Source organism: Colius striatus, chromosome 7 (assembly GCF_028858725.1).
Source record: "Colius striatus isolate bColStr4 chromosome 7, bColStr4.1.hap1, whole genome shotgun sequence".
Lineage (NCBI taxonomy): Eukaryota > Metazoa > Chordata > Aves > Coliiformes > Coliidae > Colius > Colius striatus.
This window is the reverse complement of record NC_084765.1, coordinates 22,823-40,507: the sequence shown is the minus strand read 5'-3', so window position 1 is coordinate 40,507 and position 17,685 is coordinate 22,823. Positions and strand designations below refer to the sequence as shown.

The following is a 17,685-nucleotide window of genomic DNA, read 5'->3' as shown; positions in this document are numbered from 1 at the left end:
CGCGCGGGGCGGGCGGGCCTACAGCACCCGTCATGCACCGCGCGGGGCGGGCGGGCCTACAGCACCCGTCATGCACCGCGCGGGGCGGGCGGGCCTACAGCACCCGTCATGCATCGCGCGGGGCGGGCGGGCCTACAGCACCCGTCATGCACCGCGCGGGGCGGGCGGCAGTCGCCACGGGAACGGGCTCGGCGGGACCCGGCGGCCGCGGCACAGCCGCGACAGGGAGCGCAGAGCCGCTTCGGCTCGAAGAGGCCTTTAAGATCATCGAGCCCGGCCTCTGTCCCAGCGCTATCGGCCACTAGAGCGGTCGGTGGGAGCCGCACGCCCCGGCCGCCCCCGCGCCGCACGCCCCGGTGGGCAAGGGGAGGTCCCCGAGCCAGGAGCTGTGCAAAGCTGACGGAGCCTTCCCCCGCCGGCCCGGCCTCGGGGGCGAGCCGCGGAAGCTGCCCCGCGGAACCGGCTGCAGCGTGCAGAACCGTGGAGGGAACGGGAACAGACGGGAGAGGCCGGGACGCCCAGGGGCACAGGCAGCGGCCGCACAGCCGCCCCCGGCCCTCCCTGCCGCAGCAGCTCACCTGGATGGCGCCCGACAACACGGAGTTTGCGGGTGCTCAGCCCTCGGACGGCGCCGACCTGGAGGCTGTGCCCCGGCGCGCCAGCCAGCAGAGCCCCCGCAGCCCGGGCAGGCGCCAGGACCGCTGCCGCGGCGCTCAGGCCGCGGGCTCTGGCTCTCCCCGACCCCGCGGGGGCTCTGGCAGCCGCACAGAGCCGGGGCTGTCCCGCTTAGCCCAGCGCCGCGCATGCTGTGTGCTCCGGGAGCCGGGGCTGTCCCCCTTAGCCGGGAGCCGGGGCTGTGCCCCTTAGCCCAGCCCCGCGCACGCCGTGTGCTCCGGGAGCCGGGGCCGTCCCCCCCAGCCCAGCCGGGGCCGGCTCTCTCTCGCCCGCAGGTTCAGGTGCGGCGGGAGGAGGAGCAGCGGGAGGGAGGGACGGGCGGCCCCTGCCGCGGGCCCGGCCATTGGGGCGGGAGAGCCTGGCGAAGGGCAGGGCCCGGCCCGGCCGCGGGGACAGAAATAAACCACTACCCCAAAAAAGAGTTGTAGATAAACCCCCCGGGCAGGGCTCGGGCGGGTCCCGGCGGCTGCGGCGGCTGGAGCACGAGGCGGGCGACGGGCCGGGAACCTGCGGCCGGGCCCCGGCTGAGCTCGAAGGTAAACGCGGCTCCTGCGCTTCCCTTTCCGTCCCGGCCGGGGCCAGCGGGCTCGGCCCGCTCCCCGCGGGTCCTGCTGCCCTCCCGGGCTGTCCCCGGGGCCGTGCGGGGGGATGCCGCAGCCCACGGGCACCGACCGCCGCGCTGACCTCTGCCCCTGTGAACCCGGAGCGTCCCCAGCCCGGGTCCGTGGGAAGCAGGAGGATGCTGCTGCCCGTTAACCCGTGCTCCTCCCTCCCTCCCCGGCAGCCCTTCGGGTGCCCATCGCTGTTTTGTGCCCTGGAGCAAAGGGGCCCCACGGGCTGCACAGGGCCGGGATGGCCCTGAGGGTCTCCCTGAGCGCTCTCACCAGGCTGCCCTTGTTGGACCTTCCTTATTGCCAGCCATCGCTGAAACAATTTGTGAGTGGCCCCTCCAGGCAGGACTAAGCCCAGCTGGAACGTGCCCATGGGGCAGGAAAGCACCCACCACCTGGGGGTAGCATCTGCCACCCCCTGCCCCACGCAAGTGCCAGGTGCTCCTCCTGCTCCTCCGTCCTTGGAGAAACCCAGTTAATACTTGAGGTATAAATCACCTTGCAGCTGCTCAAGCAGAACACGTTACAGTCGCCTCCTGCGCACCTTGACCCCCAGAGTCACCCCAGGCCTGGCACGGGGGCTGCTGTGCCCCAGGGAAGCAGTGCAGGAGGCTTGCCTGCATCCCTGCCCACAGCAGTGCAGGAGACCCCCTTCCCCTTCCCCTTCCTCTCCAGCAGCACAGCTGGTTTCCCCGGGGATGAGACCAGCCCCAGCAGCTCTGCTCTGGCCCAGAACTGGTTTGCAAACGAGAGCGACGGAGCTGTGGGTCAGAGGTGGCTGTGAGACGTTTCTCCCCGCAGCCCCAGCACCACGCTGCCTGGTCACAGTCCTGCTGCCCTGCAGGGGCACCGACAGCGTGACGTCCTTGTTGTTCCCACATCAGCCCCAGCGGCCACGCCGCCCGCAGCGAGGGCTCTGCGGGTGTCTGGGGATGGAGGATAAACCCAACCACCCTGTGGGTTAATCAGCAAACCCACTGGGCTGGAGGCAGCAGTGCAGCCAGGATGGGGGGTGTGTGCACCGAGGGGTGCTGCCGAGCCCCCCCACGCAGCTGCAGCGCCAGCTCCCCGTGGCTGAGCTCTCACTGGGGCTCATTTCTCCTCACTGGCCTTTGCTTTGGGCCAAAGTCACGCTTTTAAGCTCCTGCAGCCCTCAGTTTGTCATTAATCGCCTCCCGGTCGGGAAGGCCAGACCGTGGGTGGGCAGGAGACGCAGCAGCCACCTCCTGCAGCCAGGAACCAGCTCTGGCTTTGCCCCGGAGCGGCACCCGCTGCCCCCTGCCCCAGATCACTGCGGGGAGCGCCGGGGCCTGCCAGGGCGTTCCCTGTGCCAGCTCACAGAGCTGCCTCTGATCTCTCGCAGGCCCAGCCCGCCCTGCGCCGGTGCCACCGGACTTTGGCCCCCCAGGAGCCGCTGCACGGGCCGCGGTGATGCCGGCAGCTGCCCCGCACAGCTCCTGAGCACACCATGGCAGGTAGGCTGCACAGAGCAGACTTTGGCCCCTTTCCAGCGGGAAAGGGGGTCTGGCTCCCTGCTCTGCCTCTGCCTCGTAGGGCAGGTGAGGGTCCACCCCAGCCCCCAAACTGGCTGAGCCTGCTGCAAAGCAGCTGCAAGCACCAATTCTCACCAGACCTTCGTGGCAGAGCTTGTTTGTCCACTGATAGCCGTGACAGCTGCCCATCCAGCTGGGAGCTGGATCAGTTTTCCCATTCAAAACCCCCTTCCCTCTGTGCTCCCAGCCTTTTGCAGCGTGCCCCCCGAAATCCTGGTCCCGGCCACCAACGAGACGCTGGAGCTGGTGCTGGGGAGCCGGGTAGCGCTGAACTGCACCGTGCGCTGGGCAGCTGCCGAGCGCTGCGAGCCCGTCCCTGCCTGGACCAAGGACGGGCAGCAGCTGAGCAGCCAGAGCAGCCAGGACACCACCTGGTAAGGAGCCGGCCCTGGGGTGCCTCCATCCGTCTGGCAGGGGGTCGCCACCCAGCCCGACCCACCCGGGCCCCATTTTCCCCAGGTTTGCCCAAAATGCCTCGCAGCGACTCCTCGCCAGCGTCCTGCAGCTCAACCTCACGCAGGACGCCGACTTCGGGGTGTTTGCCTGCTGGGTCAGCAACGCCACGGCCACCTTCACCCTGCGGCGGGCAGGTAGGGGCACGCTGGGCCGGAGAAGGGAGGTCCCCCGGGGACAGGGCAGGAACGGAGCCCCACGGGGCTCGTCGCAGCTGCTCCCAGCGCAGCGCAGCGCAAGCCTGGGCCAGGGGCCACCGGCCACGCTCGCCCTGCCCTTCCCTGTCCTTGCAGAGGCGGCAGGGCACGTGCCCGCGGTGCTGGCAGCCCTCCTGGTCCTGGCGCTGCTGATGCTCCTGGCCGGGCTCTACGTCCGATGCCGCCTCAGCGTGCTCCTCTGGTACCGGAACCGCTACGGCGAGCTGGAGATGAACGGTGAGCAGGGAGGGGAAGGGCACGGAGGCGGTGGCCATGTTGGGGACAGCCCCCCTGCAGAGCCGTGCGCGGCCTCACCGCCCGTGCCCGTGGCTGTCGCAGACGGGAAGCTGTACGACGCCTACGTGTCCCACGCCGCCAGCCCGGACGACCGCAAGTTCGTCCACTTCATCGTGAAGCCGCAGCTGGAGAACCGCTACGGCTACAAGCTGTTCCTGGACGAGCAAACCATCCTGCCCAACTCAGGTAGGCAGCAGGCTGGGGGCCGGGCCGGGCGGCCGCGCCGGCGGCCGGGGGCCTGAACCGCCTGTGGCTGCAGAGCCGTCGGCCGACCTCATCATGAACGTGAGCCGCTGCCGCCGCCTCATCGTCGTCCTCTCCGTCGCCTACCTGGAGCAAGACTGGTGCAACAGCAGCTTCAGGTAGGAGCAGCCCCCGGGGAGAGGAGTCGGCGGGGTCTTTGCCCTCTTTGCCACATGCCTGTCCCACAGGGAAGGGCTTTGGAGACTGCTGGAGCTGTCCAAGAAACCCATCTTCATCGTCTTTGAGAGCCAGTACCGGGAGATCACCCACCCTGCCATCACCCTGCTGAGGCAGCACCGCGGCGCAGTCACCTTGCTGGTGTGGCGAGCCGGCTCCATGGTGAGAGCCGAGCAGCACCCCGTGCCACAGCCACCCCATGGCCACCCCGCTCTGGGGCTGTTCCCCATGCTTCAGCGCTCCCACAGACACGTGGCTCTCTCAGAGGCAATCTTTCAAAAGCCAGAGCAGCCGGGCCCCCGGGTACTCGCTCCCCCAGCCCGGCTGCGCAGGAGCCCCAGGTCACTCCAGGGTCTCTCCTGGCCCAGCTGCCTGCCTGGAGCCCCCTTGGCTCTGGGGGAGAAGCTTTGGCCCGTGGCTGCTCCAGCCATTTCAGGGCCAGGCTGGGAGCTGGAGCCCTTGGGAGCGCTGGAGCAGGTCGGGCCGGTTCCTCCACGGCGCGCAGGCACGCTGCCAGGCCGGCAGCACGGCCCTCCCTTGGCTGGGCTCCCAGCGCTGGGAAGGGCCAGCCCAGCCCCACAAAGCTTCCCCGGCCCCGTGGGAGGCTCCGTGGGGGTCCCAGCGTGGCCCATCTCCTCCCCCCACCACGCAGACCCCGTCATCGGACTTCTGGAAGGAGTTGTGCCTGGCCCTGCCCCGCAAGGTGTCGTTCCAGGGGACCGTGGGGGACCCCCAGACGCAGCTGCAGGAGGACAAGGACCCCATGCTGATCCTGCACAGCAGCTACCTGGACAGCAGCGCAGACCTGCACCCGGACGGGGACCTCGGCACAGGTCCTTGTCTCCCTCTGCTGCCCCGGGGTGTGGGGTCAGACGTGCGGCAGACGTCAGCTGTGGGCTTGGCCTCAGCCCCCCTGGCAGGAGGGGCGGGTTTAGCCCCTTCCCCACCGCCCAAGCCCACGTCCCTGGCTCTCGCAGGCCTGCGCGGGTGCATCTTCGGGAGCCCCCCGCCTCCCCGCATCGGCGGCGCCGCCCCGGCCTCGGCCACGCAGCTGAGGGACAGCCAGAGGCCCGAGCTCGACGTCTCTGACCTGGGGTCACGCAACTACGGCGCCCGCACGGACTTCTACTGCCTGGTGACCGAGGACGACATCTGAGCGGGGCAGAAGCCAAGGGCTCGGTGGGAAAGAGAGGAGCTGGCTCCGGCTGGCACCACACTCTGCTGTGCAAAACCAGCACCAGCGGCACCCCTGCCCATAGTGCCCGGGCACCCTTGGGTGCTGGGCCCCCTCCTCCTGACCACAGAGGCGTTTGTCCTGTGCAAGACGAGCCCTTGGGATGCCTGATGCTGTCTGAGAAGCCCCATGCCCCAGTCCCGGTGGCTCAGAGGCACAGAAGTGCCCTGTGAGAGGGGCTGCAGCACCCTCTCTCCCACAGAAACCCCCGTGGCAATAAAACGCTGCTGCTCCGAGGGAGTCATGTCCGTCTGCAGGGCCGTGGGTGCCGTGAGCAGGTCTGTCCCCACCACGGGCTGAGTGGGACAAACACTGCCGTGTCCCATCCCCGTGCACCCGCCAGGGCGCGGTGGCACCGTGGGGTGAGCTCAGCCACGTGCCAGCATCCTGCGGGGTCCTCTGCCTCTCCCTCATCCCAGTGAGGGGGCAAGCGGCATCATTCAAGGCCTTTATTTCAGAGATATACAGGGCTTGGGGAGTTTCTACACAGAGAGCTGGGGAGACAAAGGTACTGTGACGCCCCCAGCCCAGAGCACGCCGGGTGCCAGCTCGCTGGCAGCGCCACGTGGCCTCCCCCTCGCACCCCTGACCCGACCCCACCTCATTTCCCAAAGGAGCCCGTGATGCCCCCCAAGCACAGGGGCTCCCCAACCACCCCCAAACCCGCTGGCAGCCCGAAGCCACCCCGCAGCCCCCGCTCACACCCCGGCCCGGCTCTCGGCAGGGAGAGCTCTGGCACTGCACCCGGCACCGAGGGCATCTCCTCACACCAGGCAGGGAGATGCCACCCAGCAAACGCTCTGTGATGCAGCAGCGGCCAGACCCGGCCCCAAGCCCGGCAGGGCACAGGGAGCCTCAGGCACAACGCCCCCACCTCCCCTCGCTGGCAAAGGGGGGACTCACCACCACGTGCCCAGCACCGCTTCCCAGCTCCTTACAGCCACAGCGCCCCCTGAGCCATGTGAAGCCCCATCCCCACGCAGCCAGGGCGGTGCTGCCCCCCCAGCCCCCGCTGCCCTGCAACGTGGGGAGCAGCAGTGGGGTCCCCACAGAAGCCCCCTCTGCACCGGCATCGCTCTACAGGAGCCTCCCCAAAGCCCGGCAGCTCCTGCCCCTCCACCCAGTCACCAGACACGCTGAGCTTTGCATTCAGCCCCCCGGCAGCAGGGAGGGTCCCCAGGGGCTGAGGACCCGTGGGTGCCGTGGGGCAGCCCCCCATTGACTGGGGTCTGGGGTCCCGCAGCAGAGCCTGAAGCAGTCGCTGGGTTTAAGGCTGTGGCAGGGGAAGGGGAGGGACGCGGCGGGGACTACGCTACGGAGCGGGATGTGGCAGCGAGCGGCCTCCCCAGGGCACGGCCAGGAGCGTCCTGGCAGGGGGAGTCAGGGCTGGGCTGTGGCTCCCGGGGGTCGTCCTCACAGGCCGAGGAAATCCTCCTTCCGGTAGCCCTTCTGCGAGGAGACAGGGCGCTGGTCACACGGGGCGGCCGCACTGCCCCGGCACCCGCCCCACCGCTGCCACGGCGCCCCGGGGACACCTCTGCCCCTCAGGAGCCCGAGCCCCAGCCTGGAAGCACGCGGGTGGTGTGGCTGTCTGGGGTGAAGCCCCCAGCCCTGACCCCTGGGGACCCACCCCCGGGCCCCGGCACGGGGTACTCACCATCTTGAAGTCGCGGTGGAGCTTGGTGTACTGCCACATGTTGCCCAGGAGGCTGGCTGCTGCTCTGGAGGACTTCTCACTGTCTGGGCTGCGACAGGGACGGGACACAATGAGCTCTGGGTAACCCACGGGCACGGAGTGGTGCCCACCAGCCCAAGGGTACCACCCCGGAGGGGCTGAGGGCTCAGTGCCGGTGGGAAGAGGCAGAAGGCTAAAGCATGGAGCCCTCGGCATGGGCAGGGGACAGGGACGTGAGAAGCATCCAGGTGGGAAGAAGGCAGCTGCAGTGATGGGCAGCCTCACGGTGGGGCAGCCTGAGGAGGCAGCAAAGGGCTGGGAGGTGGCCAGGAGGCCACTCTGAGCTGCTCTACGGACTCCCAACACCAAGCCTTGCACCAGGAGATTGGTTGTGACCCTTCTGCTGGACCAGGGGAGGAAGGGGAGAGCAGAGCAGACAGGGAGAGCAGAGCAGACGGGGAGAGCAGAGCAGACACGGAGAGCAGAGCAGACACGGAGAGCAGAGCAGACACGGAGAGCAGAGCAGATGGGAAGCTCCCACCTGTCCCTTCGCTTCTTGATGTAGAAGAGCTTCCTGAGGCCGTCGAAGTAGACGATGTCGCGGGCGGCCATGGGGCTCTCCACCACCAGGTTGTTGAGGACAGCCACGATGTTGACGATGACGTCTGCGGGCGGCGCTTTGTCCCCGACGCTCCCCGGCAGCTTCTCGATCAGGTGGCTGACCACCTTGGTGGCTGGGGGACAAAGGCATCCCCTCAGGGCTGGTGGCCAGACCCCGGGGACACGCAGCAGCAGGGTGAGGGGGGGTGAAATACGCAGCTCCAGGGGAAAATGTGGGGACAGGGGGCCCAGCTGAGGAGCTGTGGGATGGCACCAGGGAACCCTGCAAGCCCTTTGCTCTCTGAACTGAGACGCCTCGTCAGCCAGGGAGAGGAGCTGGGGGACAGGGACAAAGCCAAGTGAGACGGTGGGGTTGGAGGTGGAGCACAACGTAGGGGGCTGCAGGGGGGCTGGGATGGAGCAGTCGGCTGCGAGCGGGGCTGCAGCAGGCAGGGAGGGGCACAGGGCTGGTGGGAGCTGGCTGGAGGCCGGAGGAAGAGGATAAAGGGTGGGGGGTGCCTGCAGGGCCCCTCCTCAGCACTCACACATCTCGTCCTTGTTGCGGGCATGGCGGGACAGGTTGCGGATGAGCCCGGTCAGGGAGCGCAGCTGGTGGTGGTCGGCGGTGCGGACGCGATCCAGCACCGGGTTGAGGATGCGCTCCTGCTCCAGCGCCAGCCGGCTCAGCACGCCCGCCCACTGCCAGGCAAACACACACCCGCTGCTGCCAGGCTCCACCGGGCACCCCGAGTCCTCCTCCTCCCACCCCAGCCCCCTCCTCCTCCCTAAGGGGGCCAGGTCTGCGGGCACTGGGCTGGCAGCAGCCCCCAGGGACGGGCAGCCCCCCTCCCCAGCGCAGGGACCACCGGGCAGGGCGCGGAGCTGCGGGGCCGGTCCCTCACCCTGCGGTCCCCGGCGGTGATGTTCTGCAGAGCGCCCGACGCCGCCTCGGTCGTGTGCTTGTTGAGCTCGCAGCGCTGCAGCAGCCGGTTGTAGATGCCCACGATCTGCGGGTTCCAGAGCCACTCCATGCCCTTGGGGTCCTTGGAGACCTCCGTGAAGGTGACAATGTCGGCGTTCAGGTAGTGCTGCGGGGACAAGGGGCAGCGCTGTTGGTGTCCCCCTGGCCCCAAACCCCTTGGGCAGCTCTGGGCTGGTGGGACCTGGGAGGTCGCCCCAGCTGCATCTTGCCCCATAGCACAGCCAAGCTGGAGTTTGGCACCCTGATTCACCCCACACCCCTTGATTCACCCCACACCCCTTGATTCACCCCACACCCCCCTGATTCAGCCTCGATTCACCCTCGAGCCGTGGCCGGCGTCCGCCTCCGCCCTGGCGTCACCAGCGCTGCCAACCCACCCCCGGCCATGCCCGCCGCGGTGTCCCCAGCACGGACCTCACGGGCTTTCTTGCTCTGGGGGCTGAAGCAGCCCACCAGCTCCCCGGGCACCACGCTGCTGGTGTTCCTCCGGTGCCCTTCCAGGCGCTGCAGGGAGGACGGGGGCATCTCGTCGTACAGGCGGTAGGAGAGGTTGCGCAGGACGCAGACGGCGTTCTCCACGCTCTGGAGAGGGGAGGTGGGACACGGGGGGCTCAGCCCTTGTGGCCCTGCCAGGGCAGCTCCCACTGGCACGTCCCCCAGGCTGTGAGCCCACGGCCAGAGTCACCCTGATGACGCCCTCTGTGCCCAGGGAACCCAAATGCAGCCAGGCTGGTTTCCCCACCACACCGAGCGCTGCCTTTGCACCGTGATGAGCTGGTGGCCGCGGGGAAGGGGGGAGCAGCAGCACTCACTCCCAGGGCACCCAAACCCTCCCAGCACCCAGCTCCAGGGCTCACCTTGTCCTCTGACTTGCCCACTTCCAGGGAGCTGTTCACATAGTGGATCATGGAGTCCACCAGCCCGTGGCACTCGCGCATCTTCTGCCGCGTCTGCTGGCTGGCAGAGCTGAGGTTCCTGCAGGGCAACACGGGCCCATCACGGCGAGAAGGGGTCTCCCCGGGACCCCCCCGTCCTGCCACTGAGCAGCCAAAGCCTCCCCCGTGGGGCTGACCAGGCTTCACCTCAGTACACGAGGGCTGTGAGGGGTGAGGACCCCAGAAACGAGCCCCAGACCTTGTTCCCCCTGCACACGGTACAGATGGGGTCTCTTCCTCCACCCAAAGCTTTCTCTCCCCGCAGCAGGAGCGGAGCCGGCCCCGAGCAGGTACCTGAGGAAGCCGGTGGAGTTGTAGAAGATCTCTGCCTCTGAGGGGTTCTGCTGGATGACACCTGAGCCTCCCAGCCCGGACAGAGGGACCAGGACCAGGTCCGTGAGCTGCTCCAGCGTGTCCCGCGCCAGACGATCCTTCAGGTTGTCGCTGGAGGAGAGATTCCAGAGGATCCCTGCGCAGAGGGGGATCCTCAGCCCCAGGAACTGCCCGACCCCCCTCCCCCCGGGGGTCACCAGCAGTGGCCACGGGCAGCGTGGGCAGCCGTGACACAAAGAGCTTTACTCCCGGGGGAGGGCACCACGCGGCACCCCCGGCGCCGGGGGACCCCTCCCGGCCCCGCCAGCGCCCCAACCTGTGACGTTCTTGCGCAGCTCGTCGTCGGGCTCCCGCAGCGTGCGCATGAGCTCGTAGATGCCGTTCTCCTCCACCAGCGCCAGCTTGTTCTCGGCGTTGTCGTAGATGAGGTTGCGCATGGCGCCGGTGGCATGGCGCTGCACCTCCTGGTTGGGGCTGTTGAACAGCTTCACCAGCTTGGGCATGGCCTGGAGGCTGCGGGCCTGGGAGGGAGGGGAGGGCGCGGGCAGGGTGAGACGCCCGGCTGCTCTCCTGTGTGGTGGGGGGCTGGGGCTCCCTCCCTCTGCTGCTCCCTGCCGCGGCAGCGGGGCCGGGGACAGCCCCTTCTCTGTCCTCGGGCCCCAGCGTGCTCACCTGCTTCTTGGCGTTGCTGTCGCTGTAGCATTTGTGCTGGAGGTAGGCAGCGCCCAGCACCTGCAGGTTGGGGTCGCTGGCTATCAGGTATTTCACTGCCGAGGGCAGGTCGATGTCGTCAAACCTGGAAGCCGCGAGCAGGTGAGGCGGAGCCCCAGCAGAGCATCCCACAAGGGTCCTCTGCACCACACCTCATCCCACATCTCAGAGGAGACCCCTCAACCCGTCTCCATCCCCACCACACCCTTGGGGCACGAGACTCCCAACCTGCCCCATCCCTCCCAGCTCGGGACGTGTCCGTGAGAGGAGCAGAGGCCACAGGCAGGGCACACGGGTCACCCCCTTGTGCTTCACGGCTACGGGGCCGATGGCCACTGTCTCGCCCTGCCTCCTGCTGCCCTCTCGGCGGGGTAACGCCAGGGGTTTGTCCTCAACGGGACAAGCAACCGAGGTGGGCATGGGGGCTGAGGTGGGCATGGTGGTTGAGGTGACCTGAGGTGGGCATAGGGGCTGAGGTGGGCATGGGGGCTGAGGTTGGCACGGGGGTTGAGTTGAGCTGAGGTGGGCATGGGGGCTGAGGTTGGGACGGGGGCTGAGGTGGGCATGGGGGCTGAGTTGAGCTGAGGTGGGCATGGGGGTTGAGGTGAGCTGAGGTGGGCATGGGGGCTGAGGTGAGCTGAGGTGGGCATGGGGGTCGAGTTGAGCTGAGGTGGGCATGGGGGCTGAGGTGGGCACAGGGACTGAGGTGGGCATGGGGGCCAGGGGAGCAGGAGGAGCAGCCCCCGCGGTCACTCACCCCCCGGACTGGTGGCTGAGCAGCGTGCCGTGCCCGTTGTAGATGTCGGCGGCGCGCTGGTCCTGCAGGCGGTGTCCGGACTCGGCCAGGCTGCGCACGGAGGGCGCGCGGGAGCTGTGCTCCACCAGCCCCAGGTAGGAGCCGCCGGCGCCCGGCTGCGAGGCGCCGAAGGAGCCGGCGCTGAGGCGCGAGCGGTTGTTGCTCTGGAAGCGCTGCAGCGTGCGCATGGCGGGCGCGCGGATGGTGCGGCCCTGCGGCGCCTCGGCCGCCTCCAGCCATTCCGAGGCGGCTTTGGAGGCCGAGCCGGCGCTCAGCTGCCGCTCGAAGGTGTAGGAGCGCGCGAAGCCGCCGTTGCCGTGGCCTTTGTAGAGGGGCCGGTGTCCCACGGGGTCCAGCTGCTCCGAGATGACGCTGTAGCGGTCGTCGGGCGGCGGCGGCCCATCGGCCAGGCGCAGCGAGCGCAGCGACAGCGTGTCCAGGTTCTGCCGGGAGCGGTAGTTGCGCTCGTGGAAGGAGCTGGGCCGCGGCGAGGCGGCCGCCAGCGGGGGCACGGCGTAGCCGGCGCCGTAGCCGCGGCCCTTGGGCAGGCTGCCGTTGCCGACGGTCGCCATCCGCTTGTGCGGGGTGAGGTCCACGGCCGAGCGCGACGACCAGCCGCTGCCCTTCAGCGTGCCGAAGTCCTTCTTGGGCAGCGGCTGGTACAGCTGCGGGGGGTAAGCGGGATTAGGGGCTGCCCGCGAGCGCCGGGGCGAGAGGGAAGGACGAAGGCTAGCGCTTCCTCCGGGCAGAGCCGGGTGTGCGCCGGCGTCCCCGGCCGCCACAGCGAGGGGCGCTGGCACGGGGGCGAGGGGCCGGCCCCCCGATCGTACCGAAGCTTTGGGGTCCACGCCGTTGCTCTGGGAGCGGGAGCTGAAGGACGAGCGCAGGGCGGTGCCGTACGGAGCCCCTGCAGGAGGGGATGGAGGGAGCAGCGTGAGCACCAGAGCGCACAGAGGTGGGCCTGGGGACCGAGACCCCCCGCGATCCATCACCGGGGGTCCTGCTCTGGGGGTGCAACGGCACTGAAGGGGGACAGGCAAAGGCCTGGCTGCTGCCCACAGCGAGCAGCAGAGGCGGTGGCAGTGCCAAGCGGCGTCAGTCACCGTGCCCCGACGGCAAGGGCAGTAATTGGCACCTTGGTGGGGACGCGGCTGCTCAGCCCAGTACCCAGCACTGCAGCCAGACCGGCGGCCCAGAACCTGCCCCCACAGCCAGTCCTGACTCCACCAGCCCGGGGACGGGGGCCTGACCTGGACCCCACCACCCCACTGCCCCCAGCGCCATCCCCCAACCTTCCCACCGCCCCGGGGCCGCCGGCGGGGACGGGAGACCACTGGTAGCCCCGGTGGGGATGAGGCCTGACCCACACCCAGGGCAGCCCTGGGGGTGCTGAGGGGGGTCCCCAGCGCCAGGGTCCCGTGGGACTGGGGGGTGCGTGAAGCCCCACGCCGGGGCAGGGCGAAGCAGCAGGGCGGAGGCTGCGAGCACAGACGTTAATGGAGGAGCTTGGAGCCCGGCCAGCTGCGCCGTGTCGAGGCTGGGGGGGACGGGAGGGATCGGCCAGGACCAGGAAAACCAACCCCCCACCAGCCCAAAGCGGGATCCAGGACCCCCGGCACTCATCCCCACCGTGAGGCAGGTGGGGAAACTGAGGCACAGCCCCTGAGAGGGATGAAACACACCTACACCAGGGCCGTGGGACCCCATCCCCAGCGCTGGGAGCGTGGTGGGGGGCTCGGCTGGGCTGGGGTGGGGGGTACCCTCCTGGCCAGGGCGTGAGCTGAGGGGTCGGCAGTGCCCCAGGGGCCACCGCCAGCGCCCGTGCCCGGGGGGTCTGCTCTGATCCCAAGGTTCTCCCACCTCTGGCTCCATCGACGTGGTCGGGACCCTCGAGGCGGGCGGGCGCTTGTCCCCGCAGCATCATGCGGATTCGGACCTGCTCCTGGACGCGGGCGCTGCGCAGGCGCTGGGCCTCGGCCGCCTCGCGGCTCCTGCCGTCCAGCTGCCGGTCCGAGGGCAGAGCCAGCGAGCAGACGCCGGCCTCGGGCTGCAGGGCCGACAGCAAGAACGCGTTGGTCTCCTGCATGGCGGCGGTGCGGGGCCGGGGCCGGGCGCAGGTGAGCGTGGCGGCGGCTCCCCGAGCTGGCTGGGAGGCTCCCGGCCCGCCCCGCCGACACGCCTCGGCACGAAGGAGGAGGCCGCGGCGGCCAGGGACACCGCCGGCACCGTCACCGCACCGTCACGCCGCGGGCGGAGGCGCCCGGGGCAGCGCGGGGCAGGAGGGACGGGAGTGACCTGGTTGTACCTGTGGCCCCCCCAGCAGCCTCCCCCTTGACCCCCGGGCGGCCACAGCAGCGAGACACAGACCCCTGCGCTGTCCCCCCAGCAAGCCCCAGACCCCCTCCTGGCCTCCCAGTGGAGACTTGGACCCCAGGCAGCGCCGCCATCGAGCCTCAGACCCTCACTCTGTGCCTCCAGTGAACCCCAAGACCCCTGGGCCATCTTCCTGGAGAGCCCCAGACCCACACGTAGCCTACCAGGGGAGCCCCAGGTCCCTGGGCAAGCTCCCAGCCAGCCTGGGACCCCCACCAGCAGCCCCCGGGTGTCCTCCCCGGAGAGCCCCCCGAGCCACCTCCTGCGAGACCCCCCAGACCCCTGCCACCGAACACAGCCCCCGGCTGCCCCCCACCACGCAAACGCCTCTGGCACAGGGGCCGAGGGGTCAGAGCAGGGGTCAAGGGGCAGCAATTGCTGGCCAGGCTGTCCCTGCTTTGCTTTCCCAATCAGCCAGGGAGATAAAGACAACAATAACAGAAAGGAGGAGGGTTGGCTGAGCGCGGGCAGGCCCCGGTACCCAACGCCGTGACTCAGCCGCTGCAGCACAGGCACTAATTAGGCTCACCCCACCCGCCGAGCCCTGCCGAGCCGCCACGGCCGACCCCGGCGTGGCCGGGCTGCGAGATGCCGCGTCCCCCCAGCCCGGGGAGCTGGGAACAGGCTCCCCAAACCCCCTCCTGGGGTCTCACACCACCCTCCGTCTGCCCCTGGGGCTGCTCGCTCCTGGCCAGAGCTGCGCCCGGGCTCTGCCCTGCCCGTGGGCCCCAGGACCCAGCCCCGCCGTGCCTGGTTGCAGGCGAGCGTGGCAACGCGGCCACGGCCCCGGGCACGCCGCGGCTCACTCTTGGCAGTGTCGCTCCCGGGGCCTGGCAGAGGCATCCCGGGCCGTGCCGGTGCGTGACGCGGCCGCGGTTACACCCGCAGCGCTGGCAAGGCCGGCGGCTGTTGCGCTGCGTTCGGAGGGTGAAAAGGGCGGCTGTCCCCAAGGAATGTGCTGCTGTCAGCAGCGGCGCCTGGTGCCGGGGTGGGGTGGCAGGAGCTGCGGGTCGGGTTTTGGGGTGACAGTCCCTGCCTGGATGGCTCCCCAAACCCCAGTGGGGTGCCAGTGCCGGTGCCACCATTACAGAAGGGGACGCACCCCCAGCCCCAGGAGGGTCCCCATGGGTGTAGCGGGAGCCCCTCCTTGGCTCCAGGGTCACGCCTGACCCTTTCGGGGTACAACACCCAGGGCTAAGCCCAGCGCCCACCCCCACGTCCCACCCGGGCGCCCTCCCCGCGGGGCGCTTGGCAGCGCTCGCCCGGGCGCTCCCAGCCCTGCGAGCCCGGGTGAATCACGGGTTCCCCCGGGAGCAGGCGGGGAGGGAGGTTCGCTCCCGGTGCAAGCCGCTGCTTGCCCGCCCGCCCTCCCCGTGCCAGCCACCGAGGGGCTTGGGGATGGCCCTGGCAGCCTCTGCAGGGCACAAAGGGATGTCCCAGAGCCCACCTGCAGCCGCGGGCTCCAGGCTCTGCCTGCCTGACAATCCCATCCCCAGGCTCTGTCCACCATCCAAGCCCCCGTCCCGCCCCGTGTAACGCTGCCTTGCAGCTTAAAGATGGAAAGAGGCGAGGGGGTGGGTCACAGGGTGATTTGGGGGAGGCTGAGGCAGGTCTGGAGCTGAAACTGGCAGCACTCGCCTCGTAAAGTGGCTCATCAATGGGGCAAAGTCCTGGACAGGGGCGGGGACGTGCTGGGATGCTTCAAAAGGAGCAAATTGGCACCAAAACCCACACATCTGGAGAAGTGGGGGATTCCCGAGGGTGTGCAGCACCGTCAGGGTGATCGACCCAGCCTGGGGGTTCCCAAAGCAGCCACCGGCACCCCCATCTCCTGGACACATCTCCCCTCCTCCAAGGGGTGACAGAGCCCCTCCCCAGGCAGCCCCCCAGCCCTGGGGTGCACACTGTCCTCCCCCAGCCCCTGAGCCCCACCGAGGGCCTGTCCCCAAAGCCGGGAGTCCCCAGGGCAGCACTGCGGGCAGGGAGTGGCCACGGCACACACGTGCCAAGAGCCGTGGCGGGGGAAACTGAGGCACGAGGCGAGGAGGGACACGGCAGTGGCCAGAGCAGCCCAGGGCCAGGCGGCTGTCGCCCCGGCCGGCACGTACCTTGGCGTGGGGCAGCGCAGGGCCGTCGTCCTGCAGCATCGTGGCGGGCGCAGCCGTGGGTGCCCCGGCGCGGGGTGGGTGCTGCCGGCTGCGGCAGGCGTGGGGCCGTGGGCCGGGCCCGCCCCGGCAGCTTACCCAACCAGTCTCTGTGCCGTCGTTTTGCATGTGAGCTCCAAACCCCCCTCTCTCCTCGCAGCCGAGCCGGTGCTTTGGGAGCCTTGGCACGGCCGGGATGCCGTGGGGATGCCGCGGGGGGTCCCGGCTGCACCGTGCCGGGCGGCAGAACCACGTCTCAGCCGCCTGGGTGATGCTGCCTGACATCACCTGCAGCCCCCATCACTGCCACGGTGCAATGTGTCCTCTCCAGCACAGCCCCCTGAGCACCCCCAGCAGAGCCCTCACAGGGGCAACAAGGGCTTGGGGCTGCCGACAGGAGATGAGAGGGGACGCAGAGCTGGGGGACACACACATACACACACGGTTGTTGGGGTGCAGGGGGTTCCGGGGTGCAGAGGGAGCGTGTTTGTGCGCGTGGGATGGAGCAGGAGCCCTTTGAAGCCTGATAAGCAGAGAGGGAGCGTTAGAAACGGGCCAAACCAGTTTGGGGGCCATCGCTCCCATCAGCACGGCAGCCCGTGCTCCACGCAGCACCCAGTGCTCTGCAGGGGCTGCTGAGCGCTGCACAGCCTGGCACGGCCCAGCGGAGGGCAGGGGCTGCCCAGGACCCTCCACCCCGCCACTGCCGTCACGCTCGGGCCGTTCTCAGCCTAAAGGTGTCAGGAAGGCTGCCCTCACCCAGCCCCATGGCCGCTGCAGCCCTGGCAGGAGGCTGCTCCAGGCTGCCGTGGGCCTCCCTGCCTCCAAGGAGCCCCAGCCCGGGGCAGGGCGAGCTGCCCATCCAGCGCCAGGGCTGCTCCTCCGACAGCAGGGACGTGCCTGCGACAGGCTCCGTGTGCCCCGTGCTCCCCCTGACCGCAGCTCAGCCCCTGCCCGAGACGCAAACCCCTCTGGGGTCCCACACTCACACCACTGCTGCCGCTGTCCCCAGTGGGCTGGACCAGTGTCCCCAGTGGGGATGGTGCTGGTGGCACCAGTCCCTTCCAGCATCAGCTCTGGCTCAGCCTGGTGCCTGCTCTGGTGCCTTTGTGAGCTGTCCTGGAAACTGCTGCAAAGTGCTGCCTGAGGAAAGGTGGCTGCAGGGATGCAGCTGCTGGCACCTGAGCACTGGCTGCTGGCCTGGGAGCACTGCAGGGCCCATCTGCCCTGCCTGGGACTCCTCAGCCCACAGGCCCAGTCCTGGCACAGGGGGCAGAGCCCTCAGCCACAACAAAGCACTTCCCAAGCGCTGGGGAGCAGCAGGAGGAGAGGAGAGGAGCGGCGAGTGCCCGCTGGCTGCGGGGTGCCAGGGCTGCTCCCTCCCCGCAACCCGCCCCCCGGCACCCAGAGAGTGCTCACACAGAGCCTCGCGGACAAGGATGGGGAATAAAACACTCTCAGGGACACCCCGGGGCTGTCCCAGCTCTGCTGGGGGTGCTGAGGGCTGGGGGGGAGCTGAGGGCCAGGGCAGTGCCCCCGGGACTGGGTGAGGGGCTGGCGTTGCCGGAGCCCCTGAGGCGCTGGGCACGGCCCGTGCCAGGGCAGAGGGTGAGCAAAGGGCTCCTGCGAGTGAGTGTGTGAAGGGGGAGCGGAGCTGAGCAGCACAGGGCTCCCCACAGCTGACAGGGCACAGGAT

The 17,685-nt window shown here is 69.7% G+C and overlaps 2 protein-coding genes across 3 annotated transcripts; one reads left to right on the top strand and one right to left on the bottom strand.

Moving 5' to 3' along the window:
• The first annotated feature begins 743 nt into the window (after positions 1–743).
• SIGIRR (single Ig and TIR domain containing) lies at positions 744–5,650 on the top strand. Of its 2 annotated transcripts, none has more exons than XM_061999899.1 (10): positions 744–1,211; positions 2,650–2,761; positions 3,027–3,213; positions 3,299–3,429; positions 3,586–3,726; positions 3,829–3,972; positions 4,046–4,148; positions 4,218–4,368; positions 4,859–5,039; positions 5,184–5,650. In XM_061999899.1, exons 2-10 carry the CDS (start codon positions 2,755–2,757, stop codon positions 5,360–5,362), a joined length of 1,224 nt encoding a protein of 407 aa, XP_061855883.1. In that variant the 5' UTR covers positions 744–1,211; positions 2,650–2,754; the 3' UTR covers positions 5,363–5,650. The 2 variants fall into 2 exon arrangements, with proteins under 2 accessions (XP_061855883.1, XP_061855884.1); XM_061999900.1 differs by lacking the exon at positions 744–1,211 and adding an exon at positions 1,747–1,773.
• A 1,043-nt stretch (positions 5,651–6,693) lies between these two features.
• Positions 6,694–13,558, bottom strand: PKP3 (plakophilin 3). The gene is made up of 13 exons (XM_061999983.1): positions 13,333–13,558; positions 12,303–12,379; positions 11,434–12,137; positions 10,638–10,761; positions 10,282–10,486; positions 9,927–10,101; positions 9,555–9,672; positions 9,112–9,279; positions 8,618–8,803; positions 8,261–8,414; positions 7,657–7,849; positions 7,098–7,185; positions 6,694–6,889 (listed from the first exon to the last, which is right to left on the bottom strand). Exons 1-13 carry the CDS (start codon positions 13,556–13,558, stop codon positions 6,854–6,856), a joined length of 2,454 nt encoding a protein of 817 aa, XP_061855967.1. The 3' UTR covers positions 6,694–6,853.
• Positions 13,559–17,685: the final 4,127 nt, after the last annotated feature.

Excerpts from the sequence above, each read along its gene's own strand:
- SIGIRR (XM_061999899.1), top strand. Across the intron at positions 3,727-3,828 it reads CGGCGAGCTGGAGATGAACG|ACGGGAAGCTGTACGACGCC; the intron begins GTGAGCAGGGAG and ends TGGCTGTCGCAG. Across the intron at positions 4,369-4,858 it reads TGTGGCGAGCCGGCTCCATG|ACCCCGTCATCGGACTTCTG; the intron begins GTGAGAGCCGAG and ends CCCACCACGCAG.
- PKP3 (XM_061999983.1), bottom strand. The coding sequence starts at position 13,558 with ATGCAGGAGACCAACGCGTTCTTGCTGTCGGCCCTGCAGCCCGAGGCC. Across the intron at positions 9,673-9,926 it reads AACTCCACCGGCTTCCTCAG|GAACCTCAGCTCTGCCAGCC; the intron begins GTACCTGCTCGG and ends GTTGCCCTGCAG. Across the intron at positions 8,415-8,617 it reads TCACCGCCGGGGACCGCAGG|TGGGCGGGCGTGCTGAGCCG; the intron begins GTGAGGGACCGG and ends TTTGCCTGGCAG.